Source organism: Ahaetulla prasina, chromosome 13 (genome assembly GCF_028640845.1).
Source record: "Ahaetulla prasina isolate Xishuangbanna chromosome 13, ASM2864084v1, whole genome shotgun sequence".
In the NCBI taxonomy this organism is placed as follows: domain Eukaryota; kingdom Metazoa; phylum Chordata; class Lepidosauria; order Squamata; family Colubridae; genus Ahaetulla; species Ahaetulla prasina.
The window spans coordinates 2,421,027-2,437,916 of NC_080551.1; the positions used below are offsets into that span (position 1 = coordinate 2,421,027).

The window sequence follows — 16,890 nt, forward strand, 5'->3', positions numbered from 1 at the left end:
AAGGAGCAACGAAGGAAAGACAGAGATTAATGCACCAAAAAAATGGCAAGAGACAAAAGTATTATTCTTGAAACAAGGTTTTTTTAAAATATTAATAGACAAAAAATATTAGTGTCCCCGAAAGACAATTTGTGATTATAAGAGACTAGATATTTGGATATACTGGATTTTGATGAGGAAGGACTAAAGTTGAATAGATATTGTAATTAATTAAATAATATTGTAATTTTCTATTGAAATTTTATAAATTTTATAATCTGTTGTATTGAATTTTAAATAGAATATTCTTGAAAGATCTTATGTAAGAAAGACTTGGGGAAATTATATGGTTATATGGTTATAGAAGCTATAAGGGAGATATTCTTTGAACTGGATTGGATTTTTATGCTTTAGCTGGTTTTAAATATTTTAGGATTAATTTGTTCTACTGATTTATATATTTTATTACTGTTTATTGTTAATTTTTTGAAGGATTTGGTTATGTAAGGAGGAAGTCAGAGCTAGAGAGGGAGAATTGGTATAATAGTTTGGGGAAATTTTTTTTTAGCATATGTTTGTTTTATTTTTAACTATACCTTGTGTTTGTTCCGGGAAGCCAGGGGGGGGGAGGGGGTTTGTGAAGGGAGAGGGGTTGGGGGGAAAGGGGGGGGAAATTTTTTGTAAAACTTTTTGAATAAAAAAAAAAACTGGTTTGACTTGATTTAATTTCAAAAAATTAGTCTGAAAACTAAAAGCCTGGTTTTCCCAAATCCAAATACCTCAAGATAAAAGTTTGTTTAAAAATGCCTGGATTGGATTCTGACGCCATTTCAGTCCAGTTTCATTATTCTAATTTACATACAACTCAGAGCTGGAAGAAGGAATTCATCAAACCTAAGATATATTGCCAGTTGAGAGGTGTAGAACTCTTGTTCAAAACTATATAAAGTCTTGATTATCTCAAAAGACTCTCAGAAGGGCTAACAATAATTATCTCTATGCCATCTTCACCTATTTTATTATTTACAATTATATGTCAAGCCATATATCAAAAGCTCTATGAACTATGGAATAAAGAACATTGTTTACTTGCTTCCAGTTCAACTTATTTCACAGCAAGTTGTGATTCTATGGGGGCAAACTAGAAGGGTACCAATACCATGTGTCTTTTGTCTGCATACATACATACGTGCATATATACAGATGCAGAGACACATATACATCCCATTTGCCCTTTTTTCTTTTTCTAAATGGAACATTGTTTATTAAGCTGCCACGATCTGTAAAATATCTAACTTACACAGAGCTCTATCACACATCCCTTTAATTGTTCAATTTAGTCAAGAGCCAAAATTATCAAATAACATACTGCCAGCATAACTCTTAAAGAAACAACTTACCTCAGCTGGCTATACAGAAATCGGATAAACAACAGAGAAAGCAGACCATCAAGCTTATCCCTTTTTGCTTGGACTGAAAAGCCAACGTCTAGAAATAGAAGCCCTGCACGATGAACCTTTACACAGGAATCTGACAGATTCCAGAAACATCGCTTGGTTAGCCGTCAGGAGGAAACCGTGAAGTCATAGAATGACAGGGTTGGACAGAACCATCTACTCAGCCACCCCCAAGGGTCAACTCTGAAGCTTGCCTGCTGCTGCCACAATGGTGCTGAGGGATAGGGAGGGAGCGGGGAATGGAGATAGCTGGGGTTCTGTAGTCAAAACCAAACAGTTTCCCCTGTGAACCAAGGACATTCCAATATGAGATATCTAATAAACGTGTTCTTTGAGGAAACTGCTTCCCTCAGAGTTCTGTTTGCTATGGGTGCATTACTTGGAACTCTGACACCCAGGTGTTGAAATCCAGACTTAAGCATCTCCAACAGATACATGCCCAGCCTCTGTTTTGACTACAGAGTAAATTGTCCCTCCCCTCCTCTCTTGATAATCGGTTCCACTCTTACATCAAAACATCTAAAAAAAAGATGCTCTTAAAATGACCAGATCTGCACCAGAAGCCTCAGCAGGTTTACTTAGTCTTGCTATTTTCCATTTGACTAGCAAGGAGTGGTCTTCATTTACTCCCTTCAAGACCTCACTGCTTCTGGCAACTTGGCAAGTAATTAAATAATACTTTTTTAGGGTTGCCTCTTCTTTTGCTACGCATGCAATTGGAATTGTTTGTCTGGCCAGTCTTCACGTAGCCCAGTTATCTAACATCCATCTCTTCCATCTGATGCCAAGATGTACTAAGGTAGCCAATCTACAAAACGCCCCAGAAATATTTCTTGAAATCATTTTCAGCCAAAGCTACTCTGATTAACTGACTATATGTAACAATCCCTTCTCCTGATGATTTTGCTTTGTAGCGAAAACATTACTTACTCTTCCTATTTCTGCAGTCCAAGAGACAACAATTGTGTTTGGTACTGTTGTAGATAGTCGCACCAGTGAAGTAATGTTGATTGGTCTGCTTGGTCGCTTTGGTTCAACCCCGTTTTTAGTTGGAGGAAGATAGCCCTGAAACACCAGAACTCAAGTTACCATTATGAAAATGACCATGGAAAGCAGGGGTGTTAAACACAAGGCCCGTAGGCTGGATCTGGCTTGTGGGGCCAGCCTGGAAAATGTAAGGGGCTGGCCCGCGTCGCTTTGGTCCGGTCTACCCAATGCGAAGAGGAAACATCAGGCCAACGTGGCTTTGGCCCAGTCTACCTAGTACGAAGAGGAAACATGCCAGTAATTTGGGGAGTGGCATCAAGCTGGCCATGCCCACTCAGTTGGCCACACCCACCCCATTAGCCACACCCACCCCATTGGCCAACCAACCCCGTTGGCCACACCAACCCCGTTGGCCACGCCCACCTGGCCCCCCAAAACCAACCACAGCTCTAATGCGGCCCTCAATGAAATTGAGTTTGACACCCCTGATGTAAAGCACTGTCCTCCTTTTCATGACCTTGCTTGGGCCCATGTCACTATTTGAAGTAGATCATGATGTCCCTTTTTTTGGTAGGGGATTAAGATGAGATCCATATAGCCCTAACTTCCCTTTATGATGAAATAGGATGATAGAGACTGACAGATAACTATAACTATAACTAGTCAAAGGTCCCCGTTCATTTCATACTACAAAAAAAACAAGGAAGTAGAGAAGAAAGTCAATGCTCAGGCACTGTTGAATGGAATATGTTCTATGAGAAAAATCAGGTTTTGTGTTTTTGTTTAATTTTTTAAAAATCCCACTTAATATACACAGAGGACTTGAAACAGATGAGCTGACCCAACTTGCCTATTTCAAAAGCTAAAGATCAGGCTTTATTGATGCTTATTTGTAAAAAAAGATTCAATGAATATGTCCACGAAGTCACCAGGATGTGAGCACCAACTCATAGAAGATCAATTTGTATGGGATGAGAGACCAATAGGTCACCCCAGGGCAGTGGGCTAAACTGGGAAGTGAAATCAAAGAATCCTAGAAGAAGGGAATAGTAACCACTTCCATCCTGTTAACTAAAAAAAGTCATCAACTAATCATGTTTGTAATATCACCAGAAATTGAATTTGACTCCCAGGTGACTTTGTCTCAAAAGAACTGTAAGCAAAAGAGACAGACTAACTCAAATGTAGTTGACAGACTAACTCAAATGAAGGACTCCCTGAGTCCTTCGGGAGAAGGGTGGTATAAAAATTTAATAAATAATAATAATAATAATTTTTAAAAATGACTTCTGCATGTCAACCAATGTACCACTGAATGCAAAGATCACTGTAAGGACGGTCATGCCACAAACTATCCACATAGTTCCCACATGGATTATTTTATGAAAAAGAAGACCATAAAAGTCAGATTTGGGGAGATACTTACAGGAAGGCTACATGGTTTTCCATTAACTTTCACACAAAGATTTGGTGGGAAGTGATCTTCTTGTGGGCAACTGGTTTCAGATAAGCAAAACCTAAGGATATTACAAAGTTCAGTTATATGTTATTTTATATTTCATTTATTTTTCATCCCATAAAAATAACTAAAGGTGGAAAACAAACCTAATATTCTTTCCTCCCCTATTTGCCCCTCCCAACGACAATCCTGTGATTACAGATATACATGTATGTATAGGTATGCATATAATGAATGACATCTAGTAATATTGTGCAAAGATTTCAGAATTTAAGAGAGACTACTCTAGCGTCAATTGCAACAATACATGAGCACACAACAGATTTAACTTAATGTTAACCACTCCAATCTTGATTGCAGAAAATATGACTTCAGTAACAGAGTTGTTAATGCCTGGAATGCACTACCTGACTCTGTGGTCTCTTCCCAAAATCCCCAAAGCTTCAACCAAAGACTATCTACTATTGACCTCACCCCATTCCTAAGAGGTCTGTAAGGGGCGTGCATAAGAGCACAAATGTGCCTACCATTCCTGTCCTATTGTTTCCTTTCGTTATATCCAATTAATATAGTTATTATATACTCATACTCGTATATATGCTTATATATTGTATAATTATTTCATGCATTCCGCGGCTGACCATCGGTGGCGAGTCATTGGCCCCGATGGAGAGGGTTCGCAACTTAGGCGTCCTCCTGGACGAACGGCTGTCTCTAGAAGATCATTTGACGGCCGTCTCCAGGAGAGCGTTCTACCAGGTTCGCCTGGTACGCCAGTTGCGCCCCTTTCTGGACCGGGATGCCCTATGCACGGTCACTCACGCACTCGTGACGTCTCGCCTGGATTACTGCAATGCTCTCTACATGGGGCTCCCCTTGAAGGGCATCCGGAGGCTACAGTTAGTCCAGAATGCGGCTGCGCGGGTGATAGATGGAGCCCCTCGTGGCTCCCGCATAACACCCATCCTGCGCAGACTGCACTGGCTACCTGTGGCCTTCCGGGTGCGCTTCAAGGTTTTGGTGACCACCTTTAAAGCGCCCATGGCATTGGGCGGGTTATTTACGGGACCGCCTACTGCTACCGAATACCTCTCACCGACCGTGCGCTCTCACAGAGAGGTCTCCTCAGGGTGCCGTCAGCGAGGCAATGTCGTCTGGCGGCGCCCAGGAAGGGCCTTCTGTGGGGGCTCCCACCCTTTGGAACGAACTACCCCCCGGACTCCGTCAGCTTCCGGACCTTCGGACCTTCCGCCGCGGGCTTAAAACACACTTATTTAATTGTGCAGGACTGAGCTAGATTTTAAATTTATGGGTTTTAATTGGGTTTTATTTGTATGTTTTAATTAACGGGCTTTTTGAATAAGTTTTTTAATTGTTTTTATACTGTATTTATGTGTTTTTAAGTGCCTGTAAACCACCCTGAGTCCTTCGGGAGATAGGGCGGTATATAAATATGATTAAATAAATAAATAAATAAATAAATAAAATGCTTATGCTTATATATACTATGTGACAAAATAAATAAATAAATAAATAAATAAATAAATATATCTTTAATATGAATCATAATCTCCTGTGAGTCACTGTACAGGTAGTCCTTGACTTACGCCCACAAGGGAGCCCAAACTTTCTGCTGCTAAGTAAAACGTTTGTTAAGTGAGTTTTGCCCCATTTTACGACATTTCTTGCCACAATTGTTAAGTGAATCACTGTAGTTGTTAAGTGGGTAACACAGTTGTGAAATGAATCTGGTTTCCCATTGATTTTGCTTTTCAGAAAGTTACAGAAGACGATTACATGACCCTGGGACCCTGCAACTCTCATAAATATGAGCCAGTTGCCAAGTGTGTGACTTTGATCATGTGACCATGGAGATGATGCAATGGTTGTAAGTGTGAGAAACAGTCGTAAGTCACTTTTTCAGTGCCATTGTAACTTCAAACGGTCAGTAAATGAACTGTTATAAGTCGAGGACTATCTGCATTATCCTATCATAACAAGATGGGAGGGTGGCATATTATATCCTTTTGCAGACATAACATTAGATTGGCAACCTTAAGCCAATCCCTTCCTCTTAATTAGATCTGAAGCCCACAAGATAGTTTTAAAGACACTCTAGGTCAGGGGTCTCCAACCTTTGCAACTTTAAGCCTGGAGGACTTCAACTCCCAGAAGCTTTGCTGGCTGGGGAATTCTGGGAGTTGAAGTCCTCCAGGCTTAAAGTTGCAAAGGGTTGGAGACCCTTGCTCTAGGTTCCATGCTCCCTTTGTCTTTTCTTTGTGATGTCAGCCTTGGAGGCCATCTTTTTCTTTGGATCTTCAAGGCTGCCACACTTAGTGCTGTGGGAAACTGAGAGGAGAGATTGCATGGTGTTGCAGAGATATCTAGCCATAACAACATTCTCTTCTCTGGGAGTCAAGGACATTTGCCCTGCACCTGGAGTGGCGTGACTGGGAGGCATCTCCAGCTGGGACGGTGCATTGATTGGGCCATGTGATGGAAATGTGGGTGCGGGGCAGGGACTTGGACTTTCCTACGGGTGGGGGAAACCAGGAAGCTTTCAGATTCGGGGTTTCCCAGATGTGCCAATATGACATTTCAAATAAAATGGAACTTTGAGGAACTTCTAGCCTCAGAGTCTTCTTTCGTTGGGGCTTTTACTTGGAACCCTGACATATGACTGCACATAAAAATAGGAAAGTTACCAACACTGCCAAGGAAGATATAACATATGCCAGTGTTTCTCAACCTTGGCAAGTTGAAGATATCTGGACTTCAGCTCCACATATTCAACTCTTATGCTGGCTGGGGAATTCTGGGAGTTGGAAGTCCAGACATCTTGAAAACTTGCCAAGGTTGAGAAACACTGACCTAGACAACATGCTCTCACAATTCCAAACATACTTAGTGATCAAAATGCCGGAGAATCCTGGCTTAGGTATCTTATTACTAACTTAATTAATAACTCTATAACAACATAGTACAATCGACTTGCGGGGCCGGCGCAACGTGCAATAAGTTTACATGGTGCAATAGGACTGAGTGGTTGTTAATAGGATTCACTGGGCTAGGGATTTTTTTTTTGGTCTTTCACTGTGAGTTGTATTGTTGGGGTGATGCACAAAGGGAGGCTCAGCCAATCTCACTGTACACATGTTGTACTCTGACAATAAAGGCTTGAATAGAATTGGGACTGAATTAGGTTGTTGATGGATGCCATCTTGGTTTTTTTAGATAACGGCGAAACAGCCCTTTTCTAAAAACAGCCCATGCCCCACAACCCAATGGGACTCTTGTGGGTAGATGGGTGAGATTACGTCAGGTGCCCTCCATGATTCCCTGCCATCAACCAATCCCTGGGTCAAGGCAAAGAGCCCATGAGAAATGGTTCCTCCATCAGGCAGTTTGCAGAAACCTGCAATCCACATTCTGAGTCATGCCAAGCAAGTCCACCCACAATTCCAGCAACTACAGCTAAGAATATAGATAAACACTGGGTGCCTCTTCCATCCAAGCCTGCATTGTGAAAGCAGCCAGATTTTAGAGAACATTTATTTATTTATTTATTTATTTTTCAAATTTATATACCGCCCTATCTCCCTAAGGACTCAGGGCGGTTCACAGGCAGTTAAAATACATATAAATACAGATTAAAAACAACAATTAAAAAACTTATTCTATTGCCCAAATTTAAAATAGTATAAATAATAAAAACCCCTTAAAACCCATAACTTTAAAATCTAATCCAGTCCTGCGCAGATGAATAAGTGTGTTTTAAGCTCGCGACGGAAGGTTCGGAGGTCCGGAAGTTGACGAAGTCCTGGAGGGAGTTCGTTCCAGAGGGTGGGAGCCCCCACAGAGAAGGCCCTTCCCCTGGGTGTCGCCAGACGGCATTGCCTAGCTGACGGCACCCTGAGGAGTCCCTCTCTGTGAGAGTGCACGGGTCAGTGGGAGGTATTTGGTAGCAGTAGGCGGTCCCGTAAATATCAAATGTCTTTCACATTTTTGGGGAATTTTTGCTGCTACATCGGTTCATCCTTAAGTGAGATTCTCCAGTTTAGAGTGTAGCTCCACTCTACTTACAATTAGGTGTTTCTTGTCAATGATTATTCTGCAACCCAGCCTGAGATAGAGTCTCCTCTAGGGTCTGAGGTGGTGCCAATCCAAGAGGTTGGCAAAACAGGAGCCAGGTCTCAAGGGACAGAATTCTACCTGCAGAATTCATGGGGCAGCAGGATTCTAGTGTCTCACAAATATTACTTAAGAGAACAAGTGGTTACAAATTAGATACAGGTACTTTCTCATTTAGTGGCCACACTTGAGACTGGCAACTTGGTTGTTAAATGAAGTGGTTGTCAAGTATACTGCAGCTGTTATGACCTTACTTGAATTTTCCTTTGCTTTACCCTGCAAAGGTTCTCATCGTTGTTGTAACTGTGAACAGTCACTAAATAGTCAGTCGCTAAACAAGGACTACCTGTACTTAATTATAACCCAATAAATAAGCAGGCTTATTTATTTATTTATATGCAGGCTTATTTATTTATAATCAAGAGAAGAAAGGTGAATTATGCTTAGATCTGCACTTAACAATCTTCTTTTGTGCTGAGCTTGAAACTTCAGTATGGATTTAAACATCAAAATTCCTATGCAAATTATTAAGCTTACAGAAAAAAACCCACCACTACAACTGCTCATTTAAAAATAGCCACTAAACATCATCAAGGACTTGTCAATGGCTCCTACATCCTCTTCTTGAAGGTAGAGACAGCCTATGGAGCCCTCCAGTAGCAGATTAATCAGGGAAAACCCCAGTTTCTCTGCTGGAGCTAAGTGTGAAAGCAACCGGTGAAGGAATGGAGCTTTATTTGCTGTTATGCACTTTGGTGTCTGTTAGATCCACTGGACTAAATATCTAAATGTGGGAGGACTGGCTTATACTATAGGGCAGAAGAGAAAAAGATAAAGGGAACTGAATAAAATTACGTAGGGGAACATTTATATGCATATTCACTATCAGTTTGCATCATTTAAGCCGGTTGTAGACACAATATTTGGCACAGAATGTAAAAAAGAAGGGAAACACCATATTGCAATTGGATTATAGGAAAAGAAATTACCTTAACTGGACCTGCACAGTGAAATCACATTTGGTTCCAGAAATATCCCTAAAAAGGACATCAGACACTGATTAAATACAGTTCGTTAAAATAATCCATTACAGAATCTAAACACGGAAAGCTTGAAACAGAATATTCCAACAGCAAACTATGTTGAAATCCACTGCAAATGGCACATGGTATCAGCTCCAGGCTGCATCCTCCTTCTTCAAGCCCCTTCCCACTTTCTGAACAGAATACATTGACAAATAGCATTCATATGGTTCTGGCATCATTTTAAATTATGAAAATGCGCATACACTGACCATGGGGGTCAGGGCAGTCATGTGCCTCCCAGTTAGCAGCTGAGTGTGGGTACACTGACTTGCAAACAGCCTGCATTTGTTACCCACACTTGGGGTAAGATAGAGTTTGGATTGCACTTGTGGCGTAAGTGGCCCAGACTTGTGATCTACTAGATAACTAAGAGGAAAGGTTACAAAAATAAAGGGCAGGAGTGGCAAAGCAAATGTAAAAATGCCACTCAGACAGCAAAGGCTTTTTGGTCTGGTTGTTGTATCAGCCCTTGGCAAGCATCTACAAGGAGAAAAGATGAGGCAGCATGAGGCAATGTGGCCCATACGTTATATCTTCAAATGCCAGGTTGGGAAGAATGGGCCTACCATATTTATGAAAACCACTGGATTATGGAAGCACAAAGACTCTCTGGAGATGAGGAACTAGGAGCTTAGAACACCCAAAATCAGAAGCGGTGCACGTATCTCTAGATGCGCAATACTCGAGTAGCTGTGTGCTTGTGCATAGCAACAGAGATTTCAACCAAATTAAAGAGAATTTATCACGAAAAGAACACGGGTTCTACAGTGCATCTTACGGAAAGAATGCACTCTTTAAGAATGCAAGAATCTCATATCACATGAGCCAAAAACTTGATCTGAGGAGGCTACTTAAAAATAATGACATGAATTGCCAGACAAAGTTACGGTTGCTTTCCTTTTTGCTGTGTCTGCTCTAAAATTTTAATGTACCAAAATCCGATCCAAAATCCATGAGCAGGAATCTCAAATGGGAACAGAGAAATTAACTGAGCAAGCAGAAACCTCTATTTTGAAATCTAAAGAGAAACCCTATTTACTCTGCAAAAGCAGATCAGAGCATTTTATCTAGCAAGAATCAAAAGCTGTAGAGTGGCTTCAAGATGCAAACAGTGGCGTAACTAACCAAAAACTCTCTCTCTCAAGAGAATGAGAAACGGGCAGCTACAGAAAAGACTTGAGAAAATGGTGGAGCCCAGAGAGTGGGAAATGACTGCATCCTCAGAAAAAAAAAGGGGGAAAAATCTTACAGACAGAATCATCAAGGATGCTGGCAAAAATTCAGTTTACTTGGATAGAGAATCAACTGCTCCAAAGTTTAAAAATAAAGATTTCTTTGTTGATCTTGACAGAAGCTACAAAGGGCAGATTGCAGTGTCAAGGAAGTCTGCAAAGAGTCTAATAAAAGAAGCAATGGCGATGCATGTTAAGAATGTACTGTACTCACCAGATTTGGATTCTAATTTACTATGTGTTGCTTATGTAGCCCTAAAGGGGTAACTGAGTGGGATTTGTTGATGGAAGTTTTTCAGTAACGAGTAAGGTGGGAGATTCATTGTTGAAAGGATCAAAGTTTGAACCTAGACTTTTCAGAGAGCATTCCCCAAGGATCTGAGAATTTTCTGAAAAACCAACTGAGCTATAAAGTTCATGAAACAATGTAAATGGAGAAACTGCACTGAATTCTAGCACAGGAACTAGACCACTGAAATACAAAACAAACTAGACTGAAACAAAGAGAACTGGCCATACAATTCAAAACTGCAACTAAAAAAACAGCCAACCAGTGCTGCTTTATGTGTTTATGTTGAAATATCCTCAAAAATGATATACAAAATATGTAAATATGTATACAAAATATGTAACCAGCATGGAAAATCTAGAAAATGAAGCATAGCAGTGAGATAAGTGGCTAAGAAAATCTATTATGCTCTCTGATACGCTGATCCCTGAGTCAAATGGAGAAAACAAGTATCTGTAATTTCTTGGTTGAAGGATGCTACAGTATTTTTGCCATTTCTATCAGATAAAGCACTGGGGGAAGAGAATTTCAGACCATTTGTTGCTTGTGTAAGAAATAAATCTGAAAAAAACCATTTTTGATAATGGAGCAAAATGTATAAAGACCAGACCTATGATTATTTAAAGAACAATGAGATTATTGGTAAGGCCACACTTGGAATATTGCATCCAGTTTTGGTCGCCACGATGTAAAAAAGATGTTGAGACTCTAGAAAGAGTGCAGAGAAGAGCAACAAAGATGATTAGGGGACTGGAGGATAAAACATATGAAGAACGGTTGCAGGAACTGGGTATGTCTAGTTTAACAAAAAGAAGGACCAGGGGAGACATGATAGCAGTGTTCCAATATCTCAGGGGCTGCCACAGAGAAGTGGGAGTCGGGCTGTTCTCCAAAGCACCTGAGGGTAGAACAAGAAGCAATGGGTGGAAACTGATCAAGGAAAGAAGCAACTTAGTTAAGGAGAAATTTCCTGACAGTTAGAACAATTAATAAGTGGAACAACTTGCCTTCAGAAGTTGTGAATGCTCCAACACTGGAAATTTTTAAGAAAATGTTGGATAACCATCTGACTGAGATGGTGTAGGGTTTCCTGCCTGGGCAGGGGGTTGGACTAGAAGGCCTCCAAGGTCCCTTCCAACTCTGATGTTATGTTATGTTATGTTATTGATAAGAAACATATCCCTTTATAACAGAAAAAAATATAAATAAGAAAGAATTGTTGATCATTGGACATGTGTTTGAACTATGCAGATTGATTCAAGCCCCAATCAAAGTGATGGAGAGAAACTATTCAACAGCTAACATCCAAAATAAGACTACCTACATTTTTTTTTTTTAAAAAGGCACTTCTTATAAACTGTGGTTCAACAGAAAACCCAGTATAAATCACACTGATATGCTTTGATCTAAAACAGATCAAACATGCTGGCTGGGGAATTCTGGGAACGGACGTCCATACATCTTCAAGTGACCAAGGTTGACAAAAAATGACTTAAAGAATATGCTTACATTCTCCAAGCAAAATGTAAGAGGCTGGACTGTAGACAAGAACAGGCCCTTCCACAGTACAGTAGTCCTGTGGTTAAGTGAAACATTTTTAAAGTGAGTTTTGCCCCGTTTTACGACCCTTCTTGCCACAGATGTTAAGTGAATCACTGCAATTGATAAGTTAGTTACCTGTTTGTTAAGTAAATCTGGCTTCCCCATTAAAGCCCCATTGCTTGTCAAAAGGTTGCAAAAGGTGATCACATGACCTCAGGACACCGCAATGGTCATGTGAACCAGCTGCCAAGCATCTGAATTTTGATCACATGATCATGGGGATGTTTCAAAGTTTGTAATTGTAAAAAACGGTCATAAAGTCTCTTTTTACAGTGCCGTTGTAACTTTGGATGGTCACTAAATTTCAAGTCGAGGACTACCTGTAGTCCTTCTCTTTAATTTCAAGCCAGCCTTATCGAGGATGTCGAAGCTAAGGCTGCAGAAGAAGTAGCGGTAACATGTAGCACGTGAAAAATGATCCACAGTTATGGCATTCACAGAGCTCTAGCACAGGGACCCAATCACTGAGAAGGGGATGCCAGAGTCAGAGGGGAAGTGAGATGATACAAAGCTGCCAGGTCATGATGCTAAGAAAGAAGCTACAAGGCAAGAGAGGTCTCCCTTGTGGAACTATCTGGTGCTGATCTGAAGTTTAAACTTTCAACCAGGAGCAACTCTGAACTAACTGGACACAAACAGGATCAAATGGCAAATCTATACACTAGGACAGGGGCCTCCTACCTTGGCAACTTTAAGACTTGTGGACTTCAACTCCCAGAATTCTTCAGCCAGTGAAGCTGACGTCCACAAGTCTTAAAGTTGCCAAGGTTGGAGACCCCTGCACTAGGACTTGTTCTTCTATTATGGTAGACCAGTTAGTCCAGCAGAAAGAAAGCTATAAAACCACCGTTCTCTACTGAGACTGAATATGTTTTAGTCAGTGGGGCCAGCCACAAAGCCAGGTGAAACTGAAGGCTGACACCAAGGGAAGGTATAAATTGCTACAGGACTTTGAAGCTAATGAAGCCATGCCTATAGCAAACTTTACAGGCAAACAAACCCCTACATCTGATTTTCACAAAAAGAAAGGATCAATTTAAGAGCCAAGAACATTCATGTTATAGGTGTGACCATACAAGAGTAAAGAGTGATTCGGTGTGCAACAGTGTCTTACAGAGCCAATGGTGGCTGATGCAGTGACTTTTTCTTTTCCTCTTTCCTCTCTTCAAGATATAGTTTAGTTAGAAATGACATGATACAATGATAGATGTTGAGAAAGAGTGCAGAGAAGTGCAACAAAGATGATTAGGGGACTGGAGGCCAAAACATAAAGAACGGTTGCCGGAACTGGGTATGTCCAGTTTAATGAAAAGAAGGACTAGAGGTGACACGATAGCAGTCTTCCAATATCTAAGGGGCATCAAAGAGCACAGAAGAGGGGCTCCAACTATTCTCCAAAGCACCTGAAGGCAGGACAAGAAGCAATGGATGGAAACTAATTAAGGAGAGATCCAACCTAGAACTAAGGTGAAATTTCCTGACAGAACAATTAATCAGTGGCATGAGTGCTCCATGCCAGAAGTTGTGGTTGCTCCAATACTGGAACTTTTTAAGAAGAGACTAAGCAGTCACTGCTCTGAAATGCTACAGGGTTTCCTGCCTGAGCAGGAGGTTGGACTAGAAGACCTCCAATGTCCCTTCCCAACTCTGCTATTCAGTTATTCTGACATGTATTTCTTAATCTGGTGGCCTCTGGTGGCTCAGCAGACTAAGTCTGTCTGCTATTAACACAGCTGCTTGCAATTACTGCAAGTTCAAGCCCCACCAGGCCCAAGGTTGACTCAGCCTTCCACCCTTTATAAGGTAGGTAAAATGAGGACCCAGATTGTTGGGGGCAATAAAGTTGACTTTGTATATAATATACAAATGGATGAAGACTATTGCTTGACATAGTGTAAGCCGCCCTGAGTCTTCAGAGAAGGGCGGGATATAAATTCAAATTTAAAAAAAAATCTTTTTACTTCCAAGGGACCTGAATGCTTAGTCTGTTCCTATTTATCAGCAGCTGGGCTAAGCTCATCCTCTGCGCCCAAAAGAACTCTATTATGAATGGCTTCCTTTCCAAATGGAGTGTTCTGCAACAATTTCTTCGTATTCTTCAGCTTAGGCTCAGGAACACATCCTCAGAAAGGGCTCCTGTTAACTTCAAATTTCCAACAATTCAGAACTTATTCAATTCAAATTAACTTATTCCCCAGATTCCCGTCATATCAGAATGATGCCTATGCATATTCTAGCTCCATCTCCACATCTCTATTCCTTTGCTCATTCCACAAAGCCACGTTAAATATTAAAGCTTCACAATGCACCTCTATCATACCCCAAGGCCACCTCAGCCTCATTAGGAATGTTAAAACCTGAAAAAAGTCCAGCCCCACAATTATAAACACACCTCTTAAAAAGTTCATCGCATTTTGGAAATCAGAAGCATTGCACTAAAATGGTGGGATGACCACTTACATGGAACTGCTGATCTGTTGCACTTGCTGTGGAGTCAGGGCAAATGCAAAGCAGGTTTCCCGAAACCTCTGGCTATTATCTGATGCTAAAGAGAAGGCAAGAGGAGATTAAGTGAACATGATTATTTTTCTTTAGATAGACAATTCCACCATCGTTTCAGGAAATTTAGCATCACCCCCACCCTTAGGTTATCTCCTAGGGCAGTGTTTCCAACCATGGCAGCTTTAAGATTGTGCTGGGAAACACTCTCCTAGGGGTTGATATTTCTCACAGGATATAGACTTACCTTGGGAAAAAAGGTAGTTGATTTCAAAAATTATTTTAGAAACAGAAAATATAACTGGACTAAAACCTGACACACTGAGCCATAAAAAAAAAAAAGACTGATGAAGAACACAAAGTAAAATGTCCTGATTGACAATAGAGTTCGGAGTAATTGTGAGGGAGAATCTGTATTTTAAGCATTAAACTTCAACGTGTGGCTTATTATTGCGCTGTATACATTTCCTGCATGACTGAGAGTGTAGAAACTCATTCACAAAGATCTGATTTACATCCTAAAGTCTCAAGTCATTTGATTAAATGTGAGTCATTAAATACAAATTATCTCTTCTCATAACATAAAACAAATGCTTGTAGAACAAAACAAGGAAGAATTAGCAGAGCCAAAGGGGATTATGTTCTACCAACTAATAAGAGGATATTTTAATTGAAATGCAATAAAGAGGAGCTCAGCATATACTTTCTCTTGCTCTGATAGCTTCCACGAAGAAGGTAGATAGAAAGAAGTTTCTTCTAAGATTTGCAAAACTCATCATGTTTCTAAGCCCAGCATACAGCTTGTGAAGCAGCAGAATTTCAGCCAAGCTAGGTTAACAAACTGCGTTATTTGAAAGAAGCAAGAACAAAAAAAAAGTATTCTGAATTTAATCGGAAAAGGAAAGTAAGACAAACGTATCACTAAAAATTATTATAGATCAAATGTGGAAGCTAGTCAGGACTTGGTTACTGTACCGAAACCATTCCTCTTTGAAAAATGCATGAGAAATCCTTGTGGGGGGGCATATTGTTTAACACTGCAGATTATTTGGGAGGTTTCTGCCTTTAGAGAAAGTAAGCATGCTGAGTTGTTGGGAGACAAGTCAAATATAATAAAAGAGAAAGTAATTATCCTGTAAAGTACATATGACAGAAAATCTGCACCTTTAACCAGTCTGAAAAAGTTAACCTCTCTCTGCTGGCGGGCCAGCACCACTCTGCTGGGCCAAGTGTGTCCAAATCTTTGGCTTGCCTGGGCCACCTTAAAAAATGAAGAGGAATGGTCTTGGGCCACATATAAAACATATAATATAGTTAATGTATATAATTAACTTCCTTTATATGGGGGTTCTTATGGGGCTGCATTACTAGCTTCCGGGGCCGCAGATTGAGCACAGCTGCTGTGGGCTCTGTTTTGGAGGCATTAAAACAAACTCTTGTGATAAAGACAAATATATATGTCTCCTGTATTTATGAGAGGCTTGTGGATATTTTTATAAAACATATACAGTTACGATTAGAGCAGTTTATGATTAAGAGATGCAATTAAAACTGTAGAGACCAATGTTTGCAATCTGCATATAAGATAAACTTTGAGAGCAAACAACCCAAGTATCCTCTTACAGTAATTTACAGATATATTAACAGTTCCATTACCTTCAGTTAAAACAAGCATTCAATGACCCATCCTTCCCCCCCCTCCCTCCCCTCAGAGGCTAAATATATCACTGAAATTCTCCTCCTCTGGTAATATATTCCTTTCTGAATTGGAAAAAGAAATCCAGTTAACCATTCAGAAATGTTTTCACATAGTCCTGGGTGAGCATGCAGCGTCCTATCCCAAGCAAGCTCCCCAACCCAGTTCCAGTGCTCCTCAATTCTGTTTATTCACTGAGAGCACTTTCAATCTTTCCTTGCAAATTGGCCAATGCTAAATAATTAACAGCTTATTGCAATAACTCAAGATAAATTGTATGGCAAAATCGCTATTTGCTGGAGTATTTCACAGTACAATAAAACGAGGAAGCATTTTTGCTTTATACAGTTACATTACGGGACATTTATTAAGGTAAGAGATATTACATTAATCCAAGAAAGCACTACTGAATCTTACCATAATTTTCTAACACGGCTTGATCTCCATCTTTGCTGCACTCTATTAACTGAATAT

General features: G+C 40.4%; 1 protein-coding gene across 6 annotated transcripts in view; it reads right to left on the reverse strand.

Annotated features, from left to right (window-relative positions):
* The window catches only part of PIAS1 (protein inhibitor of activated STAT 1), an 82,672-nt gene that overhangs the window by 12,723 nt on the left and 53,059 nt on the right, over window positions 1–16,890 (reverse strand). For all 6 annotated transcript variants that reach the window (XM_058156093.1, XM_058156096.1, XM_058156094.1 and 3 more), the window contains 4 exons: window positions 14,682–14,766; window positions 9,003–9,050; window positions 3,850–3,940; window positions 2,367–2,501 (listed from right to left, as the gene is read on the reverse strand). In XM_058156093.1, coding sequence (XP_058012076.1) covers window positions 2,367–2,501; window positions 3,850–3,940; window positions 9,003–9,050; window positions 14,682–14,766 — 359 coding nt within the window. The remainder of the gene's footprint in view (window positions 1–2,366; window positions 2,502–3,849; window positions 3,941–9,002; window positions 9,051–14,681; window positions 14,767–16,890) is intronic.